This window comes from Xenopus laevis, chromosome 2L (assembly GCF_017654675.1).
Source record: "Xenopus laevis strain J_2021 chromosome 2L, Xenopus_laevis_v10.1, whole genome shotgun sequence".
Classification (NCBI taxonomy): Eukaryota; Metazoa; Chordata; class Amphibia; order Anura; family Pipidae; genus Xenopus; species Xenopus laevis.
The window spans coordinates 152,520,203-152,542,013 of record NC_054373.1 but is presented as its reverse complement, the minus strand read 5'-3'; the positions used below and the strand labels follow the sequence as shown (position 1 = coordinate 152,542,013).

The following is a 21,811-nucleotide window of genomic DNA, read 5'->3' as shown; positions in this document are numbered from 1 at the left end:
GACAAAAAAAGTTTGCAGAGGCTGCTAGGCATGATTCGCTATCTTGCACAGTATATTCCACATGAAGCAAGTATAACTGCACCTCTCAGACTCCTACTGTCGAAAGATACTATGTGGCAGTGGAACCCTGAACAGCAGGATGCTTTTCAAAAACTAAAAGATGCACTAGTATGCGCTCCAGTGCTTTCCTTTTTTGATCCTAGAGAACCAGTTGAATTACATGCAGATGCCTCCAAAGATGGACTGGGAGCATGTCTTATTCAAAAAAACAAACCCGTCATCTATGCATCCAGAGCCTTGACAAAGACTGAACAAAACTATGCCCAAATTGAAAAGGAACTCCTTGCCATCGTGTTTGCATTTAAAAAGTTCCATCAATATGTGTTTGGCATTTCAGTAATGGTACGATCAGATCACAAGCCTCTAGAAGCCATTGTCACAAAAAACCTAAGTAAGGCCCCTGCAAGACTGCAGCGCATGCTACTTCAGCTACAGAAATATGACTTTCAAATAGTCTACACTCCTGGAAAGGACATGTTGATACCAGATACACTATCCAGAGCTGTCACTATACAGCCTAATGCGATGGACACTGAAATTGACTTTGACAATGAGAAAGTGGTATATTCCATTGATATTGCATTGGCTCTCCCACAGCACCTTCTCCAAAAACTGAAAGATGCAACTGAATCAGATGTAGAGCTGTCGGCACTCAAACAAATGCACAGCAATGGTTGGCCAAACCGGAAAAGGTCAGCTGACATAGTAGTACAACCATATTGGCCTTTGAGACATGAAATTCATATTGACGATGGCTTAGTCATGATAGGCGACAAATTCATCATTCCTAAAAGCTGCCGGCCACATATGATTGAAAGACTGCATGTAGCACACCAAGGGATCCAGAGATCTAAAGCGCAAGCTCGAATGCTCATGTACTGGCCAAATATGGGAAAAGATATTGAGCTAGGAGTAAGCACCTGCAATGCATGCCAAGAAATGCTGCCCAGCAATATGAAAGAACCACTACTTACCCATGAAATACCCAGCATGCCATGGACTAAGCTTGCTGCAGATATATTTGACCTCTATGGGCATTCATATCTACTTGTGATTGACTACTTTTCAAAATATCCTGAGGTACTCAGACTGTCAGACAAATCAGCACACTCAGTTATTGCACGACTAAAAGCTATCTTTGCAAGACATGGCATACCACAGGAACTAGTTTCTGACCATGTACCATTTGCAAGCCATGAAATGATTTCTTTTGCTAATACCTGGGACTTTAAACTTACGTTCTCAAGCCCAGGCTATCCCCAGTCTAATGGCATGGCTGAACGGGCAGTCCAGACTGTTAAAAAGACTTTCGTTAAAGCTGCTCAAACTGGGCTTGATCCACACTTAGCACTGCTGAGCTTGAGAAACACTCCAGTGACAGGCATGAAATATAGCCCAGCACAGTTGTTAATGGGTCGTGTGTTGCGATCCAATTTGCCAGCCTCAGCTTCTGTGTTAAAACCAAAAATTCCAAAGAATGCCTACTCTTATTTACAAAGGTACCAAGCTAACCAAAAGAGATACTATGACTGCGGAGCCAGGCCTCTCACTCCTTTTCAGAGGGGTGACAGAGTAAGAATGGAAACAACACAGGGCTGGCAGCCAGCAAGTGTACAAAACATAAGAGATGAACCCAGGTCTTATGACATAGTAACACCTCAAGGAAAACGCTACAGGAGAAATAGAAAACACCTTAGGCCAGACAAAATACCTGTGCAGCAAGATACTGGTCCAGAGATATACGGAAACATTGAGACCGATGACACACAGGGAGATCAGGTCCAACAAGCTGCAACATGTCCACAGCAAGAACCAACAGAGGATCATTCAGAACCCAGTACAGAAGATTCTGCTGAGCCCCATCATATCACAGTCACAAAAAGTTTACCTAATCATTGAGCCTGGTTGTATTCCTGAGACAAACTGGAGTTATTGACATGTTAGGAAAGCTGTAAGTATCATGCTTGTAAGAAGGTGATTGGGTTATGTGTATGAAAATGTGTATAGTATATGTGTTAGGTGTATGTTGAATGCTGTAAAATTGTTGAAATGGTTGAAAGTGTTAAATAGTTGAGACTGTAATGTGTAAAAATCACCACAGGGTGGCAGTGGTGTCATACAAGTGAATCTTGAAGGTTTCATGTGGTGACCTGGGGAAAGACACATGCACTGAAGTGAGAACAGCAAATGATAAATGTTAGATAATGTTAACAGCACATGCACAGTAAATGTTAAAGGGATGGTTAATTAAGGGGCAGTATATAAAGGGAAAACACATTCATGGGTGTGAATGGATGCATCTGAAAAGTAGATAGTGTTAAGGCTACAAATACAAGTACTAGGTACTATAGATAGTGAGTTGAACACTAGAATGGGTAGCTATCACTCCAACGAGGAGTTAGTGGCTTAGGAGCCAAGGCTTTGCCAGTGAGGGCCAGAGTGTTAGGGGAACACAAACATCCTGAAGGAGGGGCGAAAGAAAATCCTATCTGGAGTAGGCCAGAGGGGCATAGGACGTATGCCGGACTGGTAGGACCAGAAGGTGGAAGAAAAGTCCTACCCTAAAAGGTCAGTGGTGCACTGGTGTGGTGTCAGCTTGACTGAAGTAGGGAGGTGGTAAGTGACCCTGGAAAGGGGTGTTCCTGTGTCTCTAGTGACTCTGTGTGAGGGGTTCGCTATACAAAGAAGTTATTGCTCTGCAAGAAAGGGAGTGATTGACACCTTGGGAATGTGCTTGAACTGTACAAAAGTTAACAGATCTTGTTGAAGTGTTCCAATAAATAATCTTCGTTTTTGTTAACCATCGGTGTGGATTCTCCTCCCTGCAAGAAGTCTGGTTTCTATGGTAACAGCGGAGCATTAACCCTTAACCCCCCTTACATGCTGGCAGGTATGCAGCAATGAGGCTCCACAGTGTGAGAATCTCGCGAGATCTCAGCGAGATCTCTATGATGTCAGACGCTGAAGCTTTAAAAAGCCATGCGAGGGATGAAAAGCCCATTTGCCTTGATAAAGCGTATGCGAAACGTGCGTCGGCGAGCCTTCAAAACCCTTTTTTTTTTTCAAAAAAAAAAAGCTTATTATTGAAATCTTACCTTTTTTAAACTTTAATTGAATCTCAGATCCAGAGAAATTGAATGGAATTGTAGTGCTACTAGCCCATCATTCATTCCTTTTATTCTCTTTTATCTCTAAGGCACTGAGGATTTGTTGGTTTTATAGCAAAGTGAGCTCTCTTTACAAGACAGTTAAACGTAGTAACGAGACCACAGTCCTCAGTGTTTTGCCTTTCTCCTACGTGTGGTGTCCCAGGGCTTAGAACAACGCAGCCAGTTTCTTTGGGACAACTCCACCTCTATACTATTTTCTAATTTCTAACTTTTATTCATAAATTGCTGACGCTTTATTTTTAATTGTTTAATACCATGAACTCACTTTAAAATTATAACTACAGCCCTAGCACCTTATTTAATTCATATAAGAACCATGAACTTTTAGATTATTCATCAATTGTGTGTAGATACATTTTATTGAAAGTCACAGCACCTTATTTATAGCACTTTAAGCATTTTAATTATTTGTATATAACACAATCCATTGAAATACCATTAATTGTATGTTGGTGCTAAATTGATTGAGAACTAAGCATATGATTATAATAGCACTAAGCACTTATATAATTAGATCTCAATTAATTTTAGTAAGGTAGTGTGGGGTTTTACTGCTTTTTCTTGTTTTTAATAATTGATCCTTCGCATTCAGCTCAGATTCAAAAGCAAACAGTTATGACCCATGTTGCCCCCCTCTAGTCAATGATTGGTTAGTGCCTGGTAACCAATCAGTGGAAACCAAGAGAGCTGAAAAGCAGTAGTGTTCTGGCTATTATGTTAGACATCCAGTCACTCCAGCCTTTATACATTACATATTTGGCTAATTAACTATATTAGAACCATTTTTTATTTTGCACAGTCTAACTATTTACCCAGGTTTCATTTTTACACTGAACTGTTCCTTTAAAGGGAGAAAAAAGCATATATTTATGCATTTACATATATGCAGAATGTAAATAATTGTGCATTTGTTTCTGGAAATCTAAGATAAGTCCTCAACGTAAATATGTATAGGGAGTGGAGATAAAGGTGGTTATAGATGTAACAATTACAATCTTTCTTGGGAAAGATGTTTCCAAGAAAGATCGTTAGTTTCAATACACATGTTAATAGAACTTTACCTGTATCTGACACAGTGCCAGACCAAGCCAACCAGACGCCCTAGGCGACCCGGCCAGCCACCACACTCCCCTCTGTGCTCTCTCGCGTGGACGTGCACGCTTCTAAACACATTATGCGCAAACATGCACAGAACGCTGGAGGGGAGAGAGTTAGAAGAGCACAGGAGCCGGAGGGGATGGAGGCAGGTGAAAGCAACTGAGCGGAGAGGAGAGAGGCAGGGAACGCGACTGAGGGGAGGGGAGAGTAGAGAGGCGGGGAAAGCAACTGAGGGGAGGTGAAAGGAGAGGGGAGAGGCGGGGAAAGTGACTGAGGCATGATGGGGTAAAGCACTTGAGGGGAGGCGGGGAGAGCAGCGAACATGGACTAGGGGTAGGCAAAAGTCAGCTACCTGCCCAGCACCCTCTTTCGTTGCGCCCTAGGTAGGTGCCTCTTCTGCCTTCCCTTAGTTCCAGCCCTGATCTGATAATTCAGCACTAACAATGGCCAATGTTCAGGTGCCTTCAAAGGCATCCGATCAAAAGTTTACTCCTGGGCCAATCGACAAGCCGACCAATATCCAAGTCTGCCAATATCGGTCGGCTCATCTCCTGCCATACACGCTCCAAATATCATATGAAAATTTGTTTCTTACGATATTATCGGTGCATCTATAGCAATATTAAGGCATTCACCAACCTAACCTTCATAGGGCAGAAAACTACTGACAACCTGTTGGTGCAGATAAAGGCAAAGAAGTATGGGGGGGACTTTCCTTCAGTGATTATAGGGGTCAATCAGAAAGCTGCTTTTCACCAGCTTATGTTTAAGAGTGGTAGGTCCTTGTGACTTGAATATGGGATCACAAGCTACCTTGTCATAGAAGCTTTTCACGATTCATTCTCAAGCATTGATATCCAGGGTGCTGAGTAGTGCCCCTGCCCTCGCTTACTTCTCAATGATGAAACAGGTGTTGCAATATTGTGTTGAACTACTATGGGTCACCTACAATATATGATGCTATTAGTTTCCTTATTGCAAATGCATGGGGACATCCTGCTAGTGCACCTCCTAACATCAGTAGTGGGAGCTCAATTCATACATCGGGTTAAAAAAAAATAGGGGGTTTGTGCAAAGGTTTATCCTAGTCAGATACCTGACAGCACAATCTGCTTGTTCAAAGCAAAAAAGACTGATCCCTGCCTTTTCCTTATAGATATTGTTATTATCATTTTGGTGATCATCATTGCTATTGCCCTTGTCATTGGACTTGTGTTTCTGGTAATATTCTGCAGGAGAAAGGGGAAGAAGCAGAGGACGAGGTAAGAAAATCATTGATTAATGTGTGTGTGGATACAGTGAGGAGTGGGAAACATATGTAGCTGGTGGTCTCATCACAGAAGAGTCTAGATAACAGTCACTTGGTGTTGGGTGTGGCTAAGGGGAACACATAGGAGACACCACAGGGAGACAGTATGAGTGCTCTTAGCACTCTTCGCCTCGTTTCGCCGAAAAAATGACGCCCATAGACTTGTATGGCAGCATGTGCCAAAAAAAAAGACGCGCGACAAAAAAATGTTGACGCCCATAGACTTTAATGGGCGTCTGCGACATTTTCGGCAAAGCGAAACGGGTCAAATTCGCCCATCCCTATTCAGCAGCTCTCCAGTTTGCAGGAGATGAGTAATAAAAAGTATCAATAATAATAATTAATAATAATAATAATAAAATTAGCCTTACAGAGTATTTGTTTTTAAGATGGGGTCAGTGACCCCCATTTGAAAACTGGAAAGAGTCAGAACAAGAAGGCAAATAATTAAAAAACTATAAATAATGAAGGGCAATTGAAAATATGCTTAAGAGTTAGAACCACCCCTTTAAGGGGACAGTATACCCCCTTGTTTAACATGAGTAGGACATGTGCTGAACATACTAAAGCTAAACAGATCAAATAGAGCAATTTCAAACTTCCTGATTCCTGCGAAGTAGATAATCCCATTACCAGCGCACAGATTACTCCCCTGCACAATGGACTTCTGTTCATCTGTAAACCAAAGCAGTTACAGAGCTCATATCTCTAGTTACATTAACACATCCAACCTCATGGCAGATAGTAAGCCTGAAAAGCAAAACAATTCTCCATTGCTACTTTATAATATGAATTTAAAGAATATATGCATTTATTAATAAAATTTAAATAATGTATTTTCAGTACATGTTTTAACAAGTGCATTAGGTGTATACTGCCCCTTTAAAGGACAAGGAAAGGCAAACAAATACAATCCAATTTTTACTTTCTTTAATGAAAAAGAAACCTATCTCCAATATACCTCAATTAAAAAATGTGTACCGTTTTTATAAGAAACCTGACTGTACGCAGTGAAATTCTCTTTCATTTACTGCAGTGGATAGGAATTGTCAGATAGTCCCTAACTGCTGAGCAGAGAAACAATCATACTTATGAACAGTAGGGGGAGCCCCTGCCTTACTTACCAGCCATGCAGAATTCAAGCAGCTTTGTTTATGACAATCCCTAAGCAGCCCAGACCACACTGAGCATGTGCAGGGTCAGGGTCAGACAAAGATGTTTAACAAAGTTACAAGATGACAGCCCCCTGTGGCCAACTTTGAAAGCATAAATCATTTGTTTGATTAGGCTTTGTGGTGCAGTAAGCTCATGCTTATGTTTAGTATACAGAATACAGCATTTCTAGCCTTATTCTATTTTAAACTTTCCTTGTCCTTTAACATCTACATTTGGGAGCTGTTCCATATACATTTGTGTCAATGTTATCATTTGTTTGTAGCTGCTTAATGCAAAGTAGACTGACCATTCTTTTGGGGTCCTATGAATAATCACTATTGTTTTCCGCCAGGACCAGCAGCTTTCCAGAAACTGTTGGTGACTTGCAAATATCATCTTTTAAAGGATAAGTACACCTTTAACATAAGTGAATCTTTCCTATAAGTGAATGTAAAATTGATTGATTGACTTACATTCATTATTTATTTTCTTTTAATTCCAAGATATTAAGGGATACATGTACCGTTAATATGAATGACTTTTGTTACAACAGCGCCACCTGCTGGTCAGTTTCTGACCAGTCTGACCAAGTCTTCAAGGAAGTTGTCAGGAGAAAGAAAGAGGCTGCTCTGAGGTTCTTCTGCTTAGGATAAAAAATAGAAACCTTTTTAAAATCTTTCCTAAGCAGAAGAACATCAGAGCAGCCTCTTTCTTTCTCCTGACAACTTCCTTGACTACTGTGGTCAGACTGGTCAGAAGGGCGCTGGCGCTGTTGTAACAAAATTCATTCATGTTAATGGCACATGTATCCCTTAATCTCTTGGAATAAAAACTAAATAAATAATGAATGTACATTGCAAAATGTCATCAATTTTATATTTACTTGTTTTAAAGGTTTACTTATCCTTTAAACAAAGCACCCTTGGCTATTTATCCAATGCACGGCTGTTCATGGGGGGCACATAGGGGCCCTTGCTTAAGAAGGGCAGTGGAAGTTCCCAGCAACTGTGAGGCATACAAACAAGTTTCTAGAAAAACTCCTATACCCAGCACATCTACAGCCCAGAAAACCACACATTAACTATGTGACATGAACAATAGCGAAAAGACCAAAAGCCACAGCAGAGAACCATAATGGCATTAGCCTTTCCCACTACTGTTGGTGACACATGTATGTGTGAGTATTTTACGGTGGAATAAGGTTTTGTTTGTGTAAATACCACATACATTTATGGGAAGCTGTAACTTCTATTTCTGAACTTCTCCCACATCGGCTCAATACTCCACAAAAAAGCAAAATGGCAACCTAAAGAAATCTCTATTTGGCAGTACAACTGTTTTTTTGTGCAACCAAAACTTGCATCCAAGCCTGGAATTCAAAAATAAGCTCCTGTTTTGAAGCCACTGGAAGCAATATCCAAGGGGTTGGGGAACAACATGTTGCTCATGAGCTACTGGTTGGGGACCACTGTCCTAGACAGTCATTATTTAATGGGCTGGAGGGGTTTTGTTGGGCCTCTGCACTAGGGCCTATTTTTGAATCCCAGTCCAGACCTGATTAAAGCAAGGTTTATAAAATTGCCCTTATGATTTTGAATGGTTTCTGTCTAAACTTTGTAGCAAATAGATTTTTTCCCCACAAAGCAGTAACTGACTGATAATGTTTCCTTACAGCCTGCTACAGACAAGTCTTGACCATCCAGCCGAGTTGGTTACCAGGCGCGTCAGTATTCTGTGGTAAATAAAAACACATTGGTTCATAGAGTAAGATATTCCTTTATTCAAGGCTGTGATTCCAATATTGTGAGACTGGCCTCTCTGGGGGAGTCCTTGGAGCAGGAGTTGGGGTGGGGATGGGGGGGCTCAGTCTTATGGACATTTAGGGTATAATTTGAGGACAATGCTTATTTGCACCTCTAGGAACCCTATGATTTAATCCAGCTAGAGTGGGATTTGGGGTGAACATTTATTAGCTGTTCTGTATACATTTATTTTTAGCAATGTTTTCTGGGTTATGGGGTACGGGGGCCCTCAACAAGGAATCAATATCTAAATAGGGACTTGAACCACAAAAGTACATTAAACATTGTTTCAAGGAAACAACTGCTGGCTTTTAGCATCCCATATAGTATATCAAAAGAATTGGTAATAGACAAGTGTGCATTGCATTTCTGACTATATTATGGCTGGATTTGCTAGTCTCCACATTACTGGGCTGCCATATTGTTCCATTTAGCCAGTGCTGCATCAGTCATCAGTTCTACTGACTGAAATGGCATGTGTAGCTCCATGTTGTGAGAGAATAGCAACAAGTTCTGTCTGTCAATATTAAACTCTGCCCCTCTGCAAGGAGAGGAGAAGGAGAGCAGCCCAAGAGCTGGAAGTAAAAAAGGCAGCATGATCCCCTAAATTTCAGAAAATACCTTTATGATACAAATGCTCTTCTTTGCTGCCAGGGCAGTTCTACTTCAAATGCATGTGTATAATACTTTTTTTTAAAAAATTTACAGACTACAGCATCTCCTCAACCTGAACCAAAACTAAATGTAAGATGTTACTGCTTTACATGTGGCCCATCAGTCGGCACATTGCACTGATCCAATTGATCATTTTATGGACCAGTTAGGAGAATAACTATAAAAGTAGTCCAACCTTTTCTAAAGTTGTTTAATGACCTCAATCGGCACATGTAGAGTAGGGGGCCATCAAGTTTCCCGTTTGGCTGGCTGCCTATGAGTGATTCTCTAAACACAGTTGGATTATGACGGGCTGATGATTTCAATCACTCCAACTGCTTTGTATTTATTTGCTTTCATTTTGGGTATTTCAGAAACCAACTGTCACCTTCTGCTAAACCAGCGCCTCCTTCTCGCCACCAAAGGTAAATCTATGTGCTCTTTTAAAGTTAAAGGATAAGTAAACCTTTAAAACAAGTGAATGTAAAATTGATGAGAGTGCTATTCGAAACACTTTTTGTAATTTACATTCATTTTTTTTTTCTTTTTATTCCAAGATATTAAGGGATACACATACTTTTAATATGAATGAATTTTGTTACAACAGCGCCACCTGCTGGTCAGTTTCTGACCAGTCTGACCACCAAGTAATCAAGGAAGTTGTCAGGAGATCATTCATATTAACAGCACATGTATCCCTTAATATCTCGGAATAAAAAAAAAAAAATAATGAATGTAGATGGCAAAAGTGCTTGGAATGACACTCTCATCAATTTTACATTCACTTATTTTAAAGGTTTACTTATCCTTTAAAAAGTCAATGTACCATGGAAATACTCCACACCATCTGCTACACTCTCATATACACTATGGTTGGCAGGAACCACAAGATTTTATACACCACTACAATGATAATTCAAAATGAGAAGATGCTGCTTGTACCTCTAGTCTTGATCTGCTTATGAACTTCACTAAAACTTCCCAGGCGCAGAGCAACCTAAAGAGATACTGTGGGAAAACACATCAGTTAGTAGTGCTGCTCCAGCAGAATTCTGCACTGAAATTCGTTTTTCAAAAGAGCAAACAGATGTTTTTCTGTTTAATTATGAAATTTGGCATGGGGCTAGACATATTGTCAGTTTCCCAAGTGCCGTCAGGTCATATGACTTGTGCTCTGATAAATTTCAATCACTCTTTACTGCTACACTGTAAATTGGAGGGATATCACCCCCTCCCTTTCCTCCCCAGCATTGTTTGCATTGCTAAAGGGGCACCCTAGCTCACCTAGTGGAAGCCATAAGAATAGCACCCAAGCTTTTTTCCTGCTTTGGTGCTATTCTCATGTCTACCACTAGGTGAGGCTAGGGTGCACCTTTCGCAATGCAAAACAAATCATTCAGCAGGAGGAACAACCTAGGGAGCACAACCTAGATCGTAGTAAAATACAATGGGTAGGGGATGAAACAATAGCTGTCTCAAAGCAGTTCCATCAGGAAGTGCTGGCTCCTTCGCAAAGCTCAGAATCGGGTACAATGATTGCTGTCACCATACCAATATTACAGCTCAAAAAAATACATTTGTTGGTTCAAGAATAAAATATTAAATGGTAGAGTGAATTATTTGTAATGTAATGTAATTTAGATATATAAAGTAAACCAAAAAAATCAAGACAGAATTCCTTTAATTAAATAAAGGCACAATATAATTTCTTGGAGCCAAGTAATGAGTGCTGTGGTCGTCTCACCCCACATAGACTACCTGTCTGCTATAGCTTTATTAATTTGTGCCAGTTGCACTTCTGAAAAAAATGCCTTATTCCCTAAATGTGCAGGGGCCCTTAAATATTTTCTCTGTGGGGCCCAAATGCTACTTTCTAATTAACTACTATACAGTAAGTGAATAGACTCTGATTAAACCCCTAAGAGGGTTACCTGCACTTAACATTGTTACAACAAGGAGACTTTTCGGTGCCTTCTGATAAAGGAGCTGAAGTTCTGTATTTCAGCCTACACCTGCAAAACCGTTTTGTATTTAGACCTATATCTACAAGGTGAGATATAGACGCTCACCTCAGGCAGCAACGCCGGAGAGGTTTCCAGGGGCGGCAAAAAAACGCTCCTGGTACCTTTAAAACTTTTTTAAGAAAGTTCTGTATTTAGACCTACACCTACAAAAAAGTTCTGTATTTAGACCTACATCTACAAGAACGTCCTGTATTTACACCTGTACGCCTACAAGAAATTTCTGTATTTAGACCTACACCTGCAAGAAAGTTCTGTATTTAGACCTACACCTGCAAGAAAGTTCTGTATTTAGACCTACATCTACAAGAACGTCCTGTATTTACACCTGTACACCTACAAGAAATTTCTGTATTTAGACCTACACCTGCAAGAAAGTTCTGTATTTAGACCTACACCTGCAAAAAAGTTCTGTATTTAGACCTACATCTACAAGAACGTCCTGTATTTACACCTGTACACCTACAAAAAATTTCTGTATTTAGACCTACACCTGCAAGAAAGTTCTGTATTTAGACCTACACCTGCAAGAAAGTTCTGTATTTAGACCTACACCTGCAAGAAAAGTCTGTATTTAGACCTACACCTGCAAGAAAATTCTCTATTTACACCTACACCTACAAGAAAGTTCTGTATTTAGACTTACACCTACAAGAAAGTTCTGTATTTAGAACTACACCTAAAAGAAAGTTCTGTATTTAGACCTACACCTACAAGAAAGGTCTGCATTTAGAACTACACCTACAAGAAAGTTTTGCATTTAGACCTACACCTACAAGAAAATTCTGTATTTAGACCTACACCTACAATAAAGTTCTGTATTTAGACCTACATCTGCAAGAAAGTTCTGTATTTAGACCTACACCTACAAAACAGTTCTGTATTTAGACCTACACCTACAAGAAAGTTTTGTATTAAGACCTACACCTGCAAGAATGTTTTGTATTTAGACCTACATCTACAAAAAAGTTCTGTATTGACTTACACAAAGATCTAATTGCAGCAAGTGCAGTTCTCTAATTTACCAAAATGTGCTCGTTACATCTTGTGGCATTGAAATGGCTGAAATGAATCAAGTTTACACCTACACATCAAGTTTTATAATAATCATTACTAATAAAGGGGCCCTATAGTGACCTAGGGGACTACTACAACGTGATCTGATTTTTATTTCAGGCGCTGAAGCCCCCAGTGAGGAATTAAGATGGACAATGCCACAAAAGAGATTGTGGGTATTAACCTACTGCTCAGCGGTTTAGACCATGAAGAGTCAGCATGCACCTCTCTAGCTGTGGCTAAGTCACTGAACATCTCTGAACAGTGTTTTGGGAGTACTGGTACTGTGGTGTGAGCCTGTAGAGAAGGATTGTGCTTTTATTTGTTTTACTATTTGGTGTTGGGTAAGAATCTTTGTACCTGAGACGCTCAGACTTGACTGATCTATAGTTTATATACGTCATTATCAGGTGCCGCCATTTCTGTTGCTGCTGTGGCCTCCTCCCATGTGGCTGGGTGAGGAACCAAATATATTTTAAATGATCTTTGTGTGATATTCTGATATTGTCTTTTTAATTTTTAATTCTAATACTGTATATTTACTTTATACTGCTGAATGAATACACTTAGGTTAATGGAGTGTTTTGATCGCAGAGAAAGGAAGCAGTCAAAACACCCCATTCATATTGAATATTAGTAGTGGTGGCATGTGGAAAGAGGTATTTAGTTGGCCTTTAACCACCAATGTTTCCACTGGATGGCAGCAGCAGACCATAGATCTGCACTCAGAATCCTTGAAAGCAGTGCACCTTGGGAGAAAATTGTCATTCTATTGCTCAAGGGACCACAGTACAGCATGAGTCACTACATGTCCACCTATCTCTTTCGTGCAGAAAGGAATTCTCAGGACATTATGGGTATCTGCCATTTCTTATTGTCTCTTTTTCTATGGTTCTAGAAAGAGAACCATTTCCTTCCACTTTCTGTACTGTAAATACATATATAAATAGTTTATGTCAATAGAGGATAGTGTAGGGAAGTGTGAGAATGAGCGAGAGCTGGGTATTGAGGGGCGTGCGTGAGCTATCTATTGTTGTGTGCCATGTGGTTAGTCCTTTACAATCCTGTTGTTTGTCATCCCATTAGTTCCAATTTTAGTACCAGTTAGATTCACTGTAAATCCAGTGCCAACGACTGCAGAAATCAGACTTTAGATATTTTTATTACATGTGCACCTTTATGCCAAAGGCTCCTTTTACTGTTTTGTAAAACGTTTTATATTTTATACACTGTAACTTTCAATAAACTCTCGTTTTATCAAGTTGGTCTGTGGAATATATTGAAAAGAGGATACGGAACTGGCACACGAGACATGGGTAAAGGATGGTGAAATAGCAATTTTGTTGGGCAGTAATAATAAACGCACATACGAAAGTATTTTTTAACACTAAGACAGCTGGCTGGCCAAAGCCAATGACCCCCAATTGATGCTAACACCCTTCAACTGCTTGGGCACAAACTTTCTGAAACATCAAACTGCTACGGCTACCTACCACATTGTTATAGTGCAATCACTGCCTATTCTAAGCACCAGTCATTCCTTGTCAGGCCCAGACTGGCAATCTGTGGGTTCTGGCAAATGCCAGAGGGGCTGCTGTAAGATGCCATTGAAAGTCACAATTAAGTGGACTGATGGGGGTTGTGTGGGCCTCTGTGTACTTGTAATGCCAGGGCTTATTTTAACTCCCAGTCCAGGCTTGACCCAGGCATTAGCAATACATTCCTGATATATATGTAGCCAGTCCTATGCTCAATTTTATCTGATTCATTAAGAATTCTATTGCTTCATTATACATTTTACAAAGTATAGGGGTTTACTTTGAAAGCAGCAAGTAAGTTGCAGGTAAAACCTAGTCCCTTTGTAAAATGTATAAAAATTGTTTCAAAATGTATCAGATAAAATTGAGCATAGGACTGGCCAGATATGGGATGACTTTGACGTAGTTGGCCAGATCAAATATATTGCAATATATGGACAAATAATCCCTGTTTTGTTTAAAGGGTAAGGCATTTTTCAGTAGCAGTATGCACAAAATGTCGCTGTCTTAAATATATTGATAATGGGTTGGTTGAGCTCTTGTATTTGACTATATGTATTTTGTGGTCACAGCCTCATTGCACCCCCGCCTAATGGTTTTAAAAAATAGTGGTGAGCACAACTTTCCCTTGTTTGTTTTATATATATATATATATATATATATATATATATATATATATATATATATATATATATATATATATATATATATATAGTCAAATACAAGAGTCCTCTGCACTCAACCCATTATCAATATATTTAAGACAGCGACATTTTGTGCATACTGCTACTAAAAAATGCCTTACCCTTTAAACAAAACAGGGATTGTTTGTCCATATATTGCAATATATTTAAGCTGGCCAACTACGTCAAAGTCATCCCATATCTGGCCAGTCCTATGCTCAATTTTATCTGATTCATTAAGAATTCTATTGCTTCATTATACATTTTACAAAGGGACTAGGTATTACCTGCAACTTAACTTGCTGCTTTCAAAGTAAACCTCCATACTTGGCTGCCCTTTTATTAGACACCAGTGGGATCACCTGACTATAGCTGGGAAGGGTGGGAGCTACAACATATAGCTGGTCACTGCTCCTGTATAAACTATAACAAACAAGGGAAAGTTGTGCTCACCACTATTTTTTAAAACCATTAGGCGGGGGTGCAATGAGGCTGTGACCACAAAATACATATAGTCAAATACAAGAGTCCTCTGCACTCAACCCATTATCAATATATTTAAGACAGCGACATTTTGTGCATACTGCTACTAAAAAATGCCTTACCCTTTAAACAAAACAGGGATTGTTTGTCCATATATTGCAATATATTTAAGCTGGCCAACTACGTCAAAGTCATCCCATATCTGGCCAGTCCTATGCTCAATTTTATCTGATTCATTAAGAATTCTATTGCTTCATTATACATTTTACAAAGGGACTAGGTATTACCTGCAACTTAACTTGCTGCTTTCAAAGTAAACCTCCATACTTGGCTGCCCTTTTATTAGACACCCCTATGGTATTCAAAATCCTGCACGGTTGAAAATCCCCTGCTGTGGCCAGCTAAGTCCAGGACCTGAATTAGTTAAGGGAGTGGGAATGAGTCCTTTGTCCCAGTGCAGTGTGCCCTGGCAAATTCCAGATTTGGCCAGAAGGTGTCACTGTTGAGCTATTTCTTGAAATAACTGAGCTGCCATGTGCTCGGGTTTAGACTACTTCCTGGTTTCATTCCAGTCGGGAGTGCAGGGACTGTAGCAAAGATGTAAGGGCCTGAGAAAGTGAGAGGCCCTTGGAGGCTTGGGGTATGGGGCACCAAGCCTGGCGAGTTCAACCAGGAGGGTTTAGAGCTCGGAGGCAGTTGAGACAATGTGACAGGAGCTAGCTATAGATGGGTTCCAGGCTTTGTTGTGCTCACACTGTGAATAGTGCTGGGAGCTGTGCCCTGAAGATTGAAGCAAGCTTTGTGTGCTCAGCTTCAAAAGCTTAAGAGCCCGGCTTGAGGACGTGGAAATGCTGTGGATGCCTGCAGCAGCTCTGCCCAGGTGAATCTGCCTAAGGGAGAGTATTGAAAGGTTCCAGCGTGCGTCCCCTCTTTGATAGCAGGCATTGTTCGTGTGTCTGCCACATGGGAGCAACTACCCCATTCCTTCAGGAGAGGTATTTGTGCAGGCAGCGCTACCTGGGGAAAGTGACGGTGACTATCTTTATCCACCTGGAGTGGAGTGGGGGACTTTGCCTGATAAGGACTGTGCCAGGATCCCCAGGGCAGGGGTTATTAATATGTGATTGTATTTTACTTTGTCAGTTATATAAAGTTATATTTGTTTTACTGCAATGGTGTGGTTAATCATTTGTTTCCTAGTGGGATCACCCGTAGGTAGGGTTGCCACCTGGCTGGTATTTTACTGGCCTAGTCGGTAAAAATTATGGTTGATCCCAATTTTATTAATATGGAAAAAGTTAAATACATAGGAAGGCCAGTATATTTTTCCAGAAAATGTGGCAACCCTACCCATAGGTGTATCCACAGATCCCACTTGGGAGGCACTGTCATTGAGAGAAATTCCCTGTAGTCATTCGATTAGTAAAGGGGATTCAGGGCCTGTGGATGGTAAGAAATTAATAGTGTATATCCTATGGCACAGGGGGTGGAAAAGATGGGGTTACATAGTTATCATATCTGCTCCAGTGTAAACATTCCCAGCTTGGCCAAATTTTCATGATTCACACCTTCAATATCCATTATCAGCTTAGTGCGCTTCTTTGGACTCTTTATATTTTAATAATATCCCATCTGAGCACTGGAGACCAAAACTGCCCAGCATATTATAGATGAGATCTTATCAGTGTTTTGTATAAAATAAAAATGTATATTTCCTCCCATGAATCAATGCTCTCTTTTAATACAGTATATAATGTTGCTGGCCATTTCTGTTGCTGACTGGCACTGACTTATCCACAAGTGCCCCAGGTCCTTCTCCTTTATTGATTGGCCCACATCAGTCCCATTAAGGGTAGAAAAGGCTGCATTTTTTTCATAACATTACATTTATCAAGATTTAATCTGACGCTTAGCTGTCCAGTCTACCAGTTTGTCCAAATCCCCAGCAAGGATGGCACATCCACAGGCATGGGCTGGCAATCTGTAAATTATGGCAAATACCAGAATGACCAAAGGTCCAGGCCTGGATACTGATAGATGGGACCATGCCTAATTCGGTGCTCCTGCCTTTACTTATATCAGATATGGGATCCATTATCCAAAAACCCACTATCCTGAAAGCATCAAATTATGGGAAGACCATCTCCCGTAGAGATCCTGTGGAGATCCAACTAAGAAAAGACCCCTTATCCAGAAAACCCAAGGTCCAAAGCATTCTGCATAACAGGTCCAATACCGGTATTCTTACATATGCGATACATAGTATGTGATACTAATGACAATGGAAACAAAGAATAGAAATTAATTCAGTACACGCAACACGACTCAGAACATAAAGCACTGAAATAGCAGGTGAAACGTTTCCTCCATTTTATTAAGAATTTGACATTAGAATGTTACCAATACAGGTGCTCCAGTTGTACATCAGTGTGGCACATTTTGTGTAAGTGATCCTTCATTTTATTTGAGGTATTGCAGGTGACTTTTGTGTAAGCTGAAGATTTATCTTTCTAGGTACAGTGTATATTAATCTACAAGTTTCGTTGGGCCTAGATATGTTTTACAGACACAAGTTAAATTTTCTTTTAAGCAAAACCCAAAAAAAAACAAATGATTTTATTATATTCACATGTTATATCCTCCAGTCTCATCCTGAGGGCTAATAAGGGCTAACACACTAATTGGCAGAGCAGCAGCCAGTTTGGCTTTCTGCATATACACACACACTTTCCCTATAAGACATACAGTACAGAGGCAAGATATCAAACACAAAGCAATGTTTTCTTGAACTTCTTTGCTTCCAGAGAAGCCTGCAGTTTATTGCTCATAACTCAGTGCAGACTCCAGATTCCCAGTAGCAGAGAGGTAAGGAAAATTAATTTTTTTAAGGAGGGAGCTGACAATTCTTTATGTGTTATAAACCCACGGTACTGAGCTGGGGTTTTCCTCCACCCTTCTTTCATACCTGGTGCAAAAATGAAAAATAAAAAAAAACATTAAAGATGTAAAATCTATAACATCACATTTATGAATTCAGTTTCAGAGTGTTACACTATGATGGAAGGTATAATGTGTCTGGATGCTCCACTCAAAGCCGAATAAAGGTGGCTATACACGGGCAGATTAAAGCTGTAGATATTGGTCCTTTAGACTGTTTCAGCAGCTATCTGCCTGTGTGTGGGGGCTCCCAAAGGGGTCCTCCCGTTAGATATATGGACAAAAATCAGGCAGATATTGATCGGGGAAGTTTGATTTTTTTCTGCGATCCAGGACCGCATCAGATAGTTGATGCGGTCCTGAGACCCGTCTGTGCCCTTTTCGCACCACTGTTTCCGATAGCCGTTAGTGGACATACCGGGTTAAGATCAGCTTGTTTGGTGAGCTGATCTAATAGTGTATTGCCACCTGAGTAGGATTCCTACTGTATGAAATGAGGAGTTGGCCCACCTGCCTGGGTTATTGTTTTAAGCAGTTCCTGCTGTTACAGCACCTTGGGACAACTCACTACATATTTATACTCCTCTTCTACCCACTCCTGCATGCCAAACTGAACAAAACATAATGCAGTATAGTAAATAAAAAGGTAGAAAAAATGTTAGAAACCATAACTGGATATTACTAACTAATAATGGCAAACCATGCCAAATGGTGTAAAAACTAAAGATACTGAACCTTTTTGGCGCATACTATACTGGACTGTTTCAATGGCCTACAAAGGATATGGAAGACTCAGTTTCAGAATGTTACACTATGGGAGAAGGTATAATGCATCTGGATGCTCCATTTAAAGCTGGATAAGAGTAGGAAATCTCTGGCCATAAATCTACAGATTGACGAAGAGTTATCCCACCTGCCTGGTTTATTGTTTAAGCAGTTCCTGCTGGTTAGAGCATCTTGGGACAACTTACTACTTAGCAGATAAGCCCTTTCCAAATCCAAATTTACAAGGAAAGCCTCATTCACTGGGAGTCTGCCCCAAATTACATTTTTCCCCCTGATCCTGGGAAGATGGCACTTCTTTTGAAATGTACCCTTCTACATTTCACAGGATATAGCGGGAAATACAAATGAAATGCTATTTATATATCCTTTGTAAAATGTATAATGAAGCAATAGAATTCTTAATGAATCAGATGAAAATTAAGCGTAGGACTGGCCAGATATGGGATGACTTTGACGTAGTTGGCCAGCTTAAATATATTGCAATATATGGACAAACAATCCCTGTTTTGTTTAAAGGGTAAGGCATTTTTCAGTAGCAGTATGCACAAAATGTCGCTGTCTTAAATATATTGATAATGGGTTGAGTGCAGAGAACTCTTGTATTTGTCTATAATTATATATCTGGAATAGTTTCCTTTATTCTTTTAACCTTTTTGCAACTTTCCTTCCTCCCCTCTATTTAACTGTTCTCTTTCCTCATATTGTTACAGATGCAATTGCATTTGGGCCACAAATCAGGCCACACCCCTGGTCCATACAAGCCATGTCCAGTTATTTCACCCTTTATTATCCAGAGCTGAAGGTATGCTTCCTGAATCTCTTCTTTGGAGGGTTTTAAGTTCCTCTAGGCTCATTCTCGCCATACGTTTCACCTATATTATCCTCATATTTATTTGTAATAAGAAATCTTTTTAAATGGTCGTACTTACTCAATGACAATTTTTCTGCTTTTCCAGACCTATTTGTCTTCTATGAAAGATATGTGGCTGTTCTGTTTTTTTGGCTCACATATTTGCATATTCCCATCAGACACATGACCTGAAAACATAAAAGATATACATAAATATACTTAATTGACTGCCTTCCATGAAGATACATGAATGCTGGACATTACAGTATTTCTAACTTGCAGTCCTAGTAGCTTTTTATATATATTCAAAGCATTTATCATTTTGTGACAGGGTTGGAGCAGGAGAAGACACACTTAATGGCAGAGGCTGCCCTCTGTCCAGCACTCAAACCATCTATATCATCAAAAAGGTTAAGTGGCCATTGAGGTAGGATGGAATGGTCAAGTGGTGCCTAGTGATGGGCGAATTTATTTGCCACGCGCAAATTTGCAGAGTCCGTTTTCTCGACAACGAATTTGCGCCAGCGTCCAAAAACGAAATGCCGGCGTCAAATACAAGCAAATTTTTCGCCGTTTTGTGAATTTCAAGGGAAATTCGCAAAATTTTCAGCGAAGCGAAACACCCCAAATTTGCCCATCACTAGTGGTGCCTGTTTATGGAAACTTTGTTCCAGAATGCCTTTGCCGAATGGTTCGTTCTTAAACATATCTTACTAGTTGGAGAATAATAAGGGTAGAGGCACACAATGCTATTTGGGGGAGATTAGTAGCCCGACAAGGTTTTTTGTTGGCACTCGGAGCGCTTTGTTTCACAGAATCTTAGCGTGTGCCCTTATCCTAAAGTGGGCTTAGCCTCCCCAAAAACAGATAAGAAATGTTCTTCAGTCAAAAGATTGTCTATTAGTAGAATTCTTAAACAAAAATGCCCCCTACCTCTCCTGCTAACCCTGCTGAAAAATGATAGATCCCTGCAGCGAAAATTTTGTTATACCATTGATAGTTAAATGCCGAAGGACCCCTGGTTGTCCGTACTTAACACTTGCAATAGTTTTCTGGTCACTTGTTTCTGGTCTGTTAAATAAGCTGATAAAGATAATGATATAAGCAATTTTCAGAACAGCAAACATTTTGTGTCTGGGAGTTTGGTTCATTTGGGAATGATGTAATTACTGTATAAAGGAAATACAGAAGTTCATTCCGTAAAACATCCCTGGGAAGAGAAACAGAACAATGAAGGCAACATTAGATGATTCCCCATGCAATGTGCAATCTAGAGGCATGCTGAGACACCACCAGCAAGAAATGAACAAGAGCGTAATTAACTTAAGTGTGCAAATGAGCCTGGCCCGGGAGCCTGCAAACAGATGCTTCTTCTTTTTTTTTTTTTTTGCTAGTTATTTATTGGCAAAAGAGCACATAGCATGGCAACGGGATAACAAATGCTTTGAATAGCCTCAAATCATAAAATCAAGACATTATCCCTCAAATCACACTAATCTGCAACAATGTAGTCATTGTCAATAACCAGTGGTCAGGCCCATCCCACTGAGAACTTGATTATACAACATGTCTATCAGTCTTTCTGAAGTCAGATGAGGATAGGGTCGGACTGGGGGGCCCAGGGCCCACTAGGACTACTGTCCAGGGTCCGCCTCCGGACCCCCTGGCCCCACTACTGCAAAGCCGCGCAGTGCACATGCAGGAACGGAGCTGCCCAGCACACATGTGTGTAGGCCCAGGAAATCGGGATAGGGGTCTGGCTCCATGGGGGCCCACCGGGTTTTTTCCGCCAGGCCAGTCTGACCCTGGGTTAGAATCCATTAACCGGAACACATTATCCAGAAAGCTACAAATTACGGAAAAGCCATCTCCCATAGACTCCATTTTATCCAAATAACCCAAATAATTTCCTTTTTTCTCTGTAATAATTAAACAGTACCTTGTACTTGGTCCAAACTAAGATATAATTAATCCTTATTGGAGGCAAAACCAGCCAATTGGGTTTATATAATGTTTACATAATGTTTAAGTAGACAAGATATGGATATCCGAATTAGAGAAAGATCCATTATCTGGAAAACCCCAGGTCCTGAGTAGTATGGTTAAAGTGGACCTGTCACCCAGACACAAAAATCTGTATAATAAAAGTTCTTTTCAAATTAAACATGAAATCCAATTTCTATTTTTTATTAAAGCATTCATAGCTGCT

At 40.2% G+C, this 21,811-nt stretch overlaps 2 protein-coding genes across 4 annotated transcripts in view; one reads left to right on the top strand and one right to left on the bottom strand.

The window, feature by feature from the left end:
- Positions 1-13,587, top strand: part of adam28.1l.L (ADAM metallopeptidase domain 28, gene 1 like L homeolog) — a 54,708-nt gene extending 41,121 nt beyond the window's left edge. The window contains exons 15-18 of the transcript XR_001934282.2: positions 5,485-5,590; positions 8,467-8,529; positions 9,623-9,673; positions 12,446-13,587. The gene's annotated coding sequence lies outside the window, so the exon portion shown is untranslated. The remainder of the gene's footprint in view (positions 1-5,484; positions 5,591-8,466; positions 8,530-9,622; positions 9,674-12,445) is intronic.
- Positions 13,588-17,384: 3,797 nt separating this feature from the next.
- Positions 17,385-21,811, bottom strand: part of ppp1r1a.L (protein phosphatase 1 regulatory inhibitor subunit 1A L homeolog) — an 84,501-nt gene continuing 80,074 nt past the window's right edge. For 2 of the 3 annotated variants that reach the window (XM_018244898.2, XM_018244897.2), the window contains 2 exons: positions 19,682-19,790; positions 17,386-17,994 (listed from right to left, as the gene is read on the bottom strand). In XM_018244898.2, the coding sequence (XP_018100387.1) occupies positions 19,711-19,790 (80 nt within the window). In that variant the 3' untranslated portion in view covers positions 17,386-17,994; positions 19,682-19,710. 3 annotated transcript variants of the gene reach the window in all.